This window comes from Argopecten irradians, chromosome 12, assembly GCF_041381155.1.
Source record: "Argopecten irradians isolate NY chromosome 12, Ai_NY, whole genome shotgun sequence".
Classification (NCBI taxonomy): domain Eukaryota; kingdom Metazoa; phylum Mollusca; class Bivalvia; order Pectinida; family Pectinidae; genus Argopecten; species Argopecten irradians.
Genome location: NC_091145.1, coordinates 7576806 through 7590095, shown reverse-complemented (window position 1 = coordinate 7590095; position 13290 = coordinate 7576806). Strand labels below are relative to the sequence as shown.

The 13290-nt window shown below is 32.8% G+C and overlaps 1 protein-coding gene across 1 annotated transcript in view; it reads right to left on the bottom strand.

The window, feature by feature from the left end:
• Positions 1–584: 584 nt before the first annotated feature.
• The window catches only part of LOC138336069 (inositol 1,4,5-trisphosphate receptor-like), a 125749-nt gene continuing 113043 nt past the window's right edge, over positions 585–13290 (bottom strand). The window contains exons 50-62 of the mRNA XM_069285354.1: positions 11567–11695; positions 11153–11260; positions 10525–10717; positions 10140–10262; positions 9553–9728; positions 9104–9268; positions 8005–8197; positions 7458–7556; positions 6843–6976; positions 5975–6140; positions 5632–5792; positions 5267–5428; positions 585–4651 (exon numbers count right to left, since the gene is read on the bottom strand). Of these exons, the coding sequence (XP_069141455.1) occupies positions 4562–4651; positions 5267–5428; positions 5632–5792; positions 5975–6140; positions 6843–6976; positions 7458–7556; positions 8005–8197; positions 9104–9268; positions 9553–9728; positions 10140–10262; positions 10525–10717; positions 11153–11260; positions 11567–11695 (1899 nt within the window). The 3' untranslated portion in view covers positions 585–4561. The remainder of the gene's footprint in view (positions 4652–5266; positions 5429–5631; positions 5793–5974; positions 6141–6842; positions 6977–7457; positions 7557–8004; positions 8198–9103; positions 9269–9552; positions 9729–10139; positions 10263–10524; positions 10718–11152; positions 11261–11566; positions 11696–13290) is intronic.

The following is a 13290-nucleotide window of genomic DNA, read 5'->3' as shown; positions in this document are numbered from 1 at the left end:
TACATACAGGTTTATGTAATTCTTTGCGAAACACATTATAGCTTTAAACGCATGCAATACATTAAAGTGAATAGTCGGGCAATGAAAACAGTCGAAATGTGTTCGTTGGCCTTCCAAAAGTTTTTAAATATCAAAACAATGGTCAAGTTCTGCTTTCGTTGTCAAGTTTTGACCATCAAATTGGAAAACCCCCGTGTAAATTAAGCACAGTTCTAAAAATAAATTCTGAAAGCGAGGCTTCGTGGGAATATCAACACGGACAAAGCCAGCCGTGAGAACGTTTTCAGATTCTTATACATGTAGTATAAATAATTTCTTCGCATGCAGAACGATTTTGATGTGAAATTTTATTTTTCTATTTCATAAGAAATTATCTGTATAACGCCATTTTTACCGTCTTTACCCTTCCTTTGCCCGATTATTCACTTTAAGCTTCTTTTATACAATCCCTGGTCTTAAAATTAGATATTCTTAATAAAAGTAAGATATTTTCATTAGAAATTAACTTGTCATTACCAGGCAAATGTTGTGGTTTTTTTTGCGTTTACACGAATATGAATAACAAATAATAAATCACAAAGACCTTTCGAGAAATCATGTAAATGTGATTTTATTCAGACAAACCCGTGTCACTTACAGGGGGTCAATGTTGTTACTATAGCAATTGTTAACTATTACAATGCATACACATATATGCTGGAAAACAGTATTAAAGTAGTACATATATTGTGGTTTGTTCATTAAATTACACCTTCAGAATGAGTTTAATCTTGGTCTGTGTTTACTCACAAACATAGCACCGTGCCTGCTGGATCAATGTACATCTAATATATCGGGGTTTTGTTGAAATTTTACGAGTCATTGTAAAACGCGCAGTATTTTACAAAGCAATACACATGTACTAGTTCGGCACTTATCATGCGTGATATTTCACTGAGAAGTAAACAATCTTGTTGTTCTGGTGTAAAAAATGCATTGTGATTGGAGGCAGTGAAATGAAAAAGATTGTTACAGCTTTGAATGTAGCGATGAATTTAAAATCAAATAATAAGGGTTGATTGATTGTTATTAGGTCTCGCGGTTGGATTGTAAAACGAATGAAAATATTTATTGGTTATCATGTTTTAAAGTCTCAATACTTAAATGCTAGTGTTAAAATATGATTAGGTTACAAGTAATTGCATTTTCTGCAAGTCTTTAATTATGATAAACGCAATTATTGTTAATGGAAGTTCATTATTGTGCTCTCCCGTTAAAATCCTTTTTGTGTTAAACTTTCACTGTGTTGAAAACACCACCAATTACAATACTTGGACATACCTCTGAAGAATGAAGTTTTTTTTTCGATAATCAGACCAACATTCTAGTAAGATCTATCCATATGCTTGTTGCTGATAATTGGCGGACAGAAATCAAATTAAATGGTGTACTATTATATGATAATGATAAATGATAAGTGCACATATACACGTTTTAGTATACATGATAGCATACACTAAATAATACGTTTTAGGACTTTGATATTGCTTGTTGCATGCTAACATCTCTTTGTATTGAAGATTTAAACCTTAAACATCAATAAGTCTATTTTGAAAATTTACAAGTCAAATGTAAAAAAACAGTGATAGATTAACTATAAGGATTACTGAAATTTGACGTTTTGTAAGACAACATAGACCGCTTAAAATTTAATTTGGCTGATATTCATTTATAACAGATTTCAGATCATCAATTCCTATATTTCCTTGAGTGTAAAACTCGTTTTCCCAGTGGCTGTGATTGTTATAAGTTTTGTACAGACACGACTAGAGAAAGGTATTCTACACAGAAATCCTGGCCCTATGGAATGATAGATAATCACATTGTAACACTAATAATAACTACAGTAGGTAACAAACGATAACAAAACATCACACCAGGCTCCAACAGTTAGTCAATATATTAGTATAATAAATTATACATCAGGGTTCACATAACAAAATCATAATTCTTTTGTTACTCTAGAAACAATAAATGCAGTTCAACATTGTCTTATATGGGGTTTAAAACATTGGCTTATATATCAATAGATATAAGACTAATAACCGTATTTTCCAGAGTATAAGTCACAACTCCCCAGCTCTGAAAATCGGGAGTGCGACCTTTACACCAGTGCGACTTACACAGTAGTAAATTATGATGAAAATGAAAAATTTGCTTTGCCAATATTAAGTAAGCAGTAAATAATGTATTATTGTTCATAATCAATGCTCTTAACTACGGTTGTAGGAATACATTCACACCAAATAAATCTTACCGAGCATTCTGCATATGGATTAATACATAATTTAATAGACAATGCACTAGATCAATGTATGATAAGGTGATAGCCTCTATTATAGGTTTCCACTTTTGGGTAGATTGTTTTTAATCTAGTAGGTGCATAATGCATTGCAAACAATAATTTCATGAAATCATGTTCAAATTTTAAATTTGATCAATGTTTTTGGAACACAAATTGAATGATTGTCAGATAAATGACAACTTTTACAAAATCTAACCCATTCAAATCACCGAGTTACATGTTATCAACATTTTGATATGTATGATGAAAATGTCTATCCCTTTACAGAACTTAATTAATCCCAATATAAATATATATTATTTATAAGTCATCAATATATCTTCATATTTTACAAAACACATATATCTTAACAGAACTATATATACAGTAAGTCGATATTCAAGAATTAGATCAAATATTAAGAATCACATTTTGATCACAATTATTGAAATTTGTTTTTAACAATTAGATTCATTAGATTTTTAATTTTGTGTGCTTAACGACAATATAAAGGTATGTTTAAGAATAGACTTCTAGCTAACTATCACAAGTGCCATAACCTTACTATCATACAAGCTTTTGTAACTATCAAACTTAAAGCATACATGCAGACTTTGAATCACTTCATTGTTTTTCTTAATTATGATATTGAAATTTCAAAGAAAGTCATAGAATGTCCACAATTTCACAATTCACGAGTGAAAATTTCAAAAATGTACTGAAATTGTACTGAATACCCTTGACTAGCGAAGTTGCTCAGTCATGTACAAGATAACTGAAAGGGAAATTATGCATGTGGAGTTACATCAAAGCAGAAAGTATTATACCAAATTATTTAATCGTATGACTTCTTCGTGGTTATGGCTTTTTCCTAAAATTTGCATCATATGAATTGTAAACATAGGCGGCCATTGAACCTATGCTTAACATCAAAATGTTAGAAGCATTTAGCCAAATTAAACAATAATGTAATTCCAACATATTAAATAATGCGTTTAAATATCACTTACCACATATTACAAGACTCTTCATGTTTAGTTATAACCTCTTTTCATCAGATAGCACTATTCCTTTGTATCTTATCCATACTTTTTCAACTAAACATAAAAATGAAGATCAGTATGTTTCTAATAATTTAGAAACAGCTATAAAAATATGCCTTCGTATATCATATATAGCACAAAGTTTAAGCTAAATTTGATACAGCACTTGTAATTGTAATAATAAAACTTAAAACAAAATCGATATATTTTTTTCGTTTATCAAAAGGAAATTTCAAGAGCTGAAAGCAGCTAAACATTTGTCATGATCAAAATGATAATGCCATATTATCTGTATATCAGTGACAATATCAAAGTTAACTTTTGGAAAAATTATTGAAAAATCTTTCAAATTACAAAATATGTCATCATTCATCTTCTCATCAGAGAGTGTTGCCTTCGTAGCTGCCTTTAAATAATGCAAAGAAAAAGGTCCAGGTCTTTTATGCTTAACATATGATTTTTTTTGAGATACAAAAATAGTCATGATAATTGGCAAGAAAGATCCAAGTCTCATTCAAAAACACATTTCAAAAACTATTCATAAAAGTGTGTTATTACATTTTTTCTAGACAAAAAAATCCCTGTTGACATGTTCATAAAGGATTCCACTGATTTTTCAAGTTAAATGATAAAGTCAAGAAACTTTCTAAATGTTTGTTACATTTTTTTTGGCGTTTGTGGCTAATACACTGACAAAATATTTGTATATTACAATACCTGATTAGAGATGAAAATGAAACTTATCAGAAATAGCTATGGATGTATGGTAGCAGGCCAATAATATAATGCTTGAAAAATATATCGATCAACATTTATATATATATATATATATATAATTCAAATATGATATATCCTAACTACTTGTTATTTTTACAACTGAACAATCCATTGGTTGATATTAAAGTATTTATGATCCGGACTTATAAAAGAATGACAATGAAGGACAATACGGTGCATTAGAAATCACAACTTCACTAATGTAGCATAATAACACATGGTACACAAAGTATCAAATACAATTTGGAATCTTGGACCATTTGGATGCAGAATCTAACTTGCTAGTCCATGAAGTGCATGGGACCAGAACTCTGGACTACCCAGACAAAAACTTGCATGTTTAGGAAAGTTTTCTGGACTACCCAGACAAAAACTTGCACGTTCAGGAAAGTTTATCAACTTTGATTGCTATTTTCGTTCAGTATGTAGAGTTGGGGTTCATTATCGTTGGTACTGTTGTGGAGTGAAGAAAACCTTTCCTCTGCTTTTGTTTCCTTTGTTCGGTCATCTGAAACAAAACAATATTTTCATCTATAATATCAACATTTGTTTTATACAAGATTGTTTGATTAATTAACGTCCTAGCCTCCCACGTATGTGGTGTGCAGTGTGTATGTACTGTGTGGCGTGTTTTTTGGGAAACTGTGGTAGGTATATTCGTGTTGTATAGAATAGAGTTGCAAGTGTACCACCATGTTTACTTTATAGCCTCAATAACTAATCAAGGTCAGTTTTTTTATGGGAGTTTCACCCGGGTACTTGTATACTAGTCGAGTAGTACATATTGCATCTTTAAGCTCACTCAGCTGTTTGATGAGAGAATTAAGCTGTACATACCTGATCTTTGAGCTCACTCAGCTGTTTAGACAGGTTTTTGATAATTAGAGTGTAAGCACAGTTTAAGTTACGCACCTGATCTTTGAACTCATTCAGTTATTTTGACATGTTTTTGATGAGAGTGTTAGCACAGTATAATTAAGTTTTATGCATCTGGTCCTTGAGCTCACTCGATTGTTTTGAGAGATTTCTGATGAGAGTGTAAGCACAGTATTATTAAGTGGTACATGCATGATCTTTGAGGTCAATCAGTTGTTTTGAGAATGTATAATAAAGTTGTTCTTACCTGGTCCTTGAGTTCACTCAGCTGTTTAGACAGATTTTTGATGAGAGTATTAGCACAGTCCAGCTGGGCCTGAAGGTTTCTCAGCTCATTCTGTTCCCCATCACTCTCTTCTGCCTGCAGTGACATGGCTCGCATCCTCGGAAACCACTCCAAGTTTTTCTCCTACAAATAACACATTTAGCGGAGGTGTATGACTTATATATGAAAAGGTTGCTATACTTTAAAATAACATTTGATTCCATTGTCTTCTTGAATCTTCTATAATTATTAATTGTATATCATGAAAGGATGTTTGTTTTATATGTTTCTTTTTGATAAAAGTGCACACTACCTTAAAAATCACAAACAGTATGAGAGTTGCCTACCTTAATCATGGCATGAACGTAACTTTCAGGCCCCGTAAACTCTGTATGATCTTTCACTTTCACAAGTACAATGAAGTTGAGATAGTGCCACATATTATGCTCTTTAGACTTGTGTTCATCAAAAGAGACATCTTTGTTGTCAAATGCATTACGATTTAAACCTGAAAACATATACAAATAAAATACTTCATTCAAAAATTTTTGTGCTTTGGAAATTTTGGTGGTTTAAAGGCCCTCCCGTAATTAGCGAAAATGTTCTTATCCCATAAATTTCCATTTAAATACAGTAATTTCACAACAATAAAATATCTACAAAGAAATATGTGCGTTTTAGGATACGTACCACAAATAAAACAGGTATTCTTTAATGTTTGTTCTTTGTTCTGTTTCTCACTTCTCAAGTCAGCAAATGTGTCGATGATGACACCAAAGATGAGGTTGAGGACGATAATAATGACGATGAAAAAGAACAGCATGTCATACACAACTCTTGCTACAAACAAAGGTTCCTGAAACACAAAATCATTAAAACTTATTTATTTCACCAAAAATGAATTAAATTTCAATATTTCAATTTGTTTTTCTAAAGGGTTTACATAAACTTATCAACTTATCTCTTAAAGATGCTCCACCGCTGACAAACGGCATTTTTTAACTAACAAAAACAGGAACAGATGATTTAGTATTTTTCTTCAGTTACAAAAGTTACTTACTTTACACCATAACTACCATTGAAAAGTTTGAGCTTCTAATTTTACTTCAAGTTAAAAATATGAAAAATAATTAATTGCATCCCAAAAAAATTCCATAGCACTATATCCTATATGGAATGAAGTACTAATTGTGCATGCAACAAAGGCAAATAAATTATTTTATATCATTTTACGTGTTAATTAGACATATATATACATGATTAAACACCAATTATTGTGCTTATGATGAACATCATTTATGCTCTATCAGCGGTGGAGCATCCTTTACTCCGACATCTAAACACAATATTGAACTCAAAATAAGCAAATCAGGTAAGATTTCAGCCATAAAATATTTGTTAGATGAAACATTTTTGATTATCTCAAAAATTCTGAAAAACATTTCTTGACCCTGGCCTTTAGAAAATGAAATCTAACCTTACTTTAATTACCAGTTATTAAATGCTAAATTTATCTTGGTTTTGGGAGGCTTTTTGTTATAAACAAGAGTGAAGTTACCCTGGTATCCGGTTTTCGGAGTACATCCCCAATACCGCCACCATTTCTCAGTCCTTCGTTGAGAGTGGTAAGGATACACATGATCAGGGAATCACACACACGCTGTTTATCACTGGGCTCTTCTTCTGATACCTCTGTAAAGAATGATGAACTTCAATCAGAGTCACCAACTAATAGAAATTTTAGACCTCTGAATATCAACAAATTGACATACTCTATAGGCAGTTATTCTCTTGGGAATGAAAATACCCTATAGGCAGTTATTCTCTTGGGAATGATATTTTCACGATTTTTCCCGACATTAAATGCTATGATCGTGAAAAGTTGATCCAAGAAATATTAATGAGAAACAGTTGTTGAATCATATATATCCTTAAAGCCCAATTGCAAAAAAAATTAAAACTGCTGAAATTCAATATTCTTTTAGTTCAAATTGTGAATTTTGTGAAAATAACGGCTATACAGTAAGAGATAATGTTACTAAAATTTCAAAATTAGCTTACGAAACTACCAAATTGAATGCAAACGGTGCTTACATAATACAAAAAATTCTCTAAAATTTTGTTCTTATTGATGGTAGCCCCAAAATGATTAGTTCTATATATAATACTGTACCATGTTTGGGACTGAGATAATGTGCTACAGTGTCAGATAAACTGCAGTTTCCATGAGCTTCACATGAGCCATTCACTGTAGCATTTGTATCTGTCAAATCTGAAACAAAACAAATTTATATTTATTTTAATCTGGTCACCATAAATATATATAATATATGTATATAAGTTAGAAACAGGTTTTGAGGTTATTGAATATGGAATCGACTCAACATTCATAAGTGATTTTTTAAAAGTTACAAAAAGACACACGCTAAAGCGTTTGTTTTTTGTAATTAACTGATTGAAGTAAATTCAATATCAAACAATTTGTGTTTCTTTTGATTACATGTAGTTTCATTTCCTATTTTAACTGCCAGGGTTATTTAATGCAGTGCCATATTTGGATTGACCAGTGGTCAGTACCTGGCTAGTACCCTATATAGGATTCAAACTCGGCACCCTGAGATGGAGAGCTTGTGGTCATCTGTCGGAAGGTCTTTACCACTCAACCATTGCAGTCCCATGTGTAATCTCAATATAATACCAATATCTAAAATTTAACGTACTTATGATTTGAGGTGGATCTATCCTCTCAACCTCCATGAGGAAGTCGTCTTTGAAGAAGATAAAACCGATGATGGAGAAGAGGTAGATGAGTATGACAGCAAGGACGGCTGTGAGTACTATAGAGCGACCGTTCCTTGTCACCGATTTAATGACATTCAGCAGGGTCTCTTCTCTATACACCAGGTCCAGCAGCTGAAACAGAAATATAGAATATCTTATGGTCTCTTTTCTACACACAAGGTCCAACAACTACAACAGAAACAGAATATCTTATGGTCTCTTCTCTATACACACAAGGTCCAACAACTACAACAGAAACAGAATATCTTATGGTCTCTTCTCTATACACAAGGTCTAACAACTGAAACAGAAACAGAATATCTTATGGTCTCTTCTCTATACACAAGGTCCAACAACTACAACAGAAACAGAATATCTTATGGTCTCTTCTCTATACACCAGGTCCAACAACTACAACAGAAACAGAATATCTTATGGTCTCTTCTCTATACACCAGGTCCAACAACTACAACAGAAACAGAATGGTTATATCTTAAATATTAATGGTTTAATCATTATGTTCACATGTACATGTAGAAGTGTCAGGTTGAGTCTACCCCAAAGATGCCAAACCATTTTAGTATAGACATATATGTTATACAGTGTTTGTGAACTATATATCATGTTTGTGTAAATTAATGTGTGTATTTACAGGTTGGTTATTTTATAATTTTATGAATTTAAATGTAATGATGGTTTAAATATTGTTTTAGTAAATGTTGTAAATACATACCATTTTCTGTTATTTGTACTATTTAAATTACAAACAAGTTTCAATTTTTTCCTCATTGATTATTGACTAAATTTGAAGTCTTCAAAACATGACAGCCCTTATATTCAAAGGTGGATTAGATGAGATGAAATGCTACAAGACATTTCCTTCACTAAATGAGATTATATTAGACAGACATATGTAGCACATTTTACTCCCATTCTATGGTAGCCTGACCCATGTACGTGTTGTTTATTTTTTCTACTCTCTGAATTTAATGATAATTCATTCAGGAAAGGATTTGGATGAATTATCTACCAACTTACCAAGAAGCTGTAGAAGAACTCGTGAACACACAGTCCAAGCACACATAATATGAGATATCCAACATTATACACAAATTGAAAATCCCTCAGCACTTGAGAGGGAGGTTTGGTGAAAGTTCCATTGTTTCCCATCAAACTTATCAAAAATATTCCTTTATTTATCACCTACAACATAAAATGAACACAAATAAATTAATAATTATACATACATAAAATCATGATTATTTCTGCATGAATTGATTAATGTTATTTAATTTATTTTCAATACATTATTTATCAATTCATGATCAAAATTAAAACGTTTTGAAGAAAAAATGACAATGATATTGTAGTATTTTTTGCAATTTATTACATCATACATCTTCATAATTCAAAAATAAAAGTCTTTATTTTAGAGTAAAAAGAAAAGGTAAAATGTACTAAAAAGGGCAATTATCAAGTTTACTTACATTTAAGGCACCTAAAAGCCACAGAGTAGGCTCCAATCCCACAGAGAATATGAACCTTAGAATGATAGAGGCTATAAAAGTTCTAATAGCGGATGGATACACTCCAACACTGATCACTAGTGCTAGAGATCCGAACATCGCAGTCCACACGAGGCCTGACAGACGAGGGTCAAGTTCTGTAATCAAATACAATAAGGGAAATATTAATGACGACAGATGACATTTGTTTTCCTATATGTACGAGACATTTATTATTTTATCAACCACATAAACTTTAAATTTGTAATGATAGCTATTTTACTATATATGTACAGTGACATCATATTTTTTCATATGATATTTTTCACAGGAAGGTGGAACTAATTAACTGTAAATTGTACTGAACTTTTGTCAATGTAGATGTATTACTTTTTGTACAAAGCCATTTTATCTGAAACACCTGACGTCACGATCAATACCTACTCGCAAGGGCAGCTAACTCTTTAATATACAAAAAAAACAATACAGTGTATAACACATTTTTGATTTCTTATACATTGAACATAATATCCTAATACTATACCGCCACTACGTAGAGATATCATTACCGTCACGTTCGTCACTGAACGGGTAGAAGCAAGCCACGAGGAAGTTGATGAGGACGGCAAAGTTAAATGTAATGCTGCTCCATAAGGACATGTGACTGCTGAACCAGGACAGGTACGGATTGGCTGGAATATCATATTGTATTATATACTACATATTGCACAGTAGTTTGAGAGGTAGTGTGACTGGATTCAAAGTATTTTCTATATCATTCGAAATGTAAAGACATGTTGTAAGCTTGGTTTGAAAAGCTTGAGAACTAAAAGCTTTGAATGGCTGATCTGAAAAAGAGATTCGTGTCCTTGCAAGAGAGACAATCAAGGGAATCTAAATATACAGTATATCATTGAGAACATTTATTTTGAAGAGATTTTTCTTTTTCCATACCTCGAAGCTTCTTTTGCCATCTCATTTCAGCAAACATATCCTCATGTCTGTCAAAGAAGTCGACGACCTTTGACCCCTGTTCATCCATCTCAGCCGTATTATAGATACGAGTTTTAGTTTCCTCTGTGAGATACTCACATATCTCTGGAATTGGGAACACAATCTGCTCCATAGTCCTGTTCTCACGTACAATCTACAAGAAGGAGCAAAGAGATCCACAACATAAATATGATATGAATTCATAAATTGTTTTAGTTTATAGTAAATGATATTGTTATAAATATAATTGATAAATCCAGAATGATATATAAATATAAGTTTAAATGCAAATAGATATGTGTTGCTGGAAACTTTTTCCATGTTGATTTAATATTAGATTGTTATGTATTGTTGGTATATTTGACATTTCCACAGTTAGAAAATATGGAAATTACTAAGAAAACATATTAAAGACAAGGTGTTTTGTTTAACTCCTTTTAAATGTACCCCTGAAAACACATTTAGACTCTTCTAAATTAAAGACTAGAGCAGTTCATTATGAAATTTCAGGGATGAATGACTTTAAACGGTCATCCCAAATTCAGAATTAATTTTTAACTACCAAATACCAGGTAGGGTATTGTCTTACCTCTATCTGTGCTGTGTGTTTTTCATAGAACTTGAGAGCTTGATCTCCCCACAGATCATCATCACTGGGCTTCAACAGGTTGGCTAGCTCCTCTTTATGCTGGGACAGCTACAAGAGAGGAGACTTTCTGTTATTAGGTACCATATATCACAAAAGTACATACCTCATACATAAAGAATTATTACACTTAGACAATTAGTTATAAAGTAGTATAGCTTTATTCTGTAATATACCAGCTACAACCTGCAATCTATGAGAAAAGTGTGACTACTTCAATATTAAATCATTTCCTCAAATATGGCTGTATTGATAACATGTGTGGCTAGCTATGTGGTGTGAGTATAGTTACCTTAGTTTGTGATATGCATATGTTACCTGTATCTGACAATGGATACCTTTATTAGCCATGTTTACCTGTGTAGCTAGAATGTAGATATTGTGTCCGACAGCTTTAGGTGAGGCCTCAATCCCACTGTCCTCTTCCTCCTCATCGTCATCGTCTATCGTAGCCTCTTTATGGAATGCATTTTTACAGTTCTCCACCTGTATACATATCAGACAGGAATGAGTATTCTATCACAAGTCCGAAAGCTTAGCATATCATCAATTGTATCAATGAACAAGAAGGCTGAACAAGACATAAATACAAAACAGGTTATGCTTATATTGAAAACTAAATTCTTAAAGGGTGATTTGCGTGTATTGAAGAGAAAAAATATCAAATTTAACTTGAAATAAATCATTTATTGATAATAAAGCTGACAAGCATAAGTTTAACATAATTTCTACTCTGTAATAATCAAGCCAATATTAGCAAATTTGTGAAGTGACAAAATCACACCATGATCAAAAAGTGAAAATAACCTATGTGAAGCTAATTGAAAAGATGCCATGGTGCAAGAATAAACAAGAGGCCCATGGGCCTTAACGGTCATCTGACTCATGGCACAAAAACAGTCACAGTATACAGTATTGGTTAATGATTAATTATAAACAATACAAGGAACTCCTTAGTTGAATATGTAAGTTTCTGAAATAGGTAAATGTCATTTGTTGAACAAACTTGGTAGCCCTTCATCCATATATGGTTGTAACCCATTCAAGGATTAATATAAGGAGTAGGCAGATTTTAAAGCCAAATTTCAGCAAAGCTCCCATTTTGGACCTCCGCCGTACTATCCCCATGGGTCTTAGCTCGGTCCTTTATAAAATATGATTGTCCTCACCTAAAGTCCCCCTTCTGAATCAATTAAAACCCCTATAGACCAATGTTCATTGAGATCGGAGACTGAAACCTTAAAACAGGAAATGGGCCAGCGGCCATCTTGGAATACCAAAATCTTTACAAAAATGTTTGCATGTTGTTCGGCATCAATTAAAACACCTATAGACCAATTTTCATTCAGATCGGAGACCGAAACCTGAAAACAGGAAGTGGGCCAGCTAAAATTAAGAAAATTTGCCCTTTTGGGGCCCCACCCCTCAGCCCCTAGGAGTCGGCCCAGGCTCATTTTTGTAAAATATGATTTTCTGTCCCCAAGGATGTTTAACACCAAATATGGATGAAATCCATCCAAGGATAGGGGATTTAAAGCAAAATTAAGAAAATTTGCCCTTTGGGGCCCATCACCCCTGGGTTGGACCGTCATCCTTCCCAATGATATTTTACAACAAATATTGATGAAATCCATCCAAGGATGAATGAGGAGTAGAATTTTAAAGCTAAAATTAAGAAACTTTGCCCTTCTGGGGCCCCACCCCTCATTCCCTAGGGGTCGGACCAGGCTCATTTATATAATATATGATTGCCCTTCCCTCAGGATGTTTCACACCAAATATGGATGTAATTCACTCAAGGGTTTAGGAGGAGTAGGCTTTTGTATAAATAGTTTTATGCACGACGCACGGCGCACGACGCACGGCGCACGATGACAATAGGTCATCCTGACCTTCGGTCAGATGACCTAAAAAGCTCTAAAAAAACCTCATTACCAAAGTCATTCTTTTGAAACATCTGAAGTTTATCAATTCAATTTATCAATTGGGAATGGTATCATATATTATCACTGCTTCTTTTTTTATACACACAAAGCCTGTCAATATCATTTACATACCACTAAAACACAGCATCTAATATC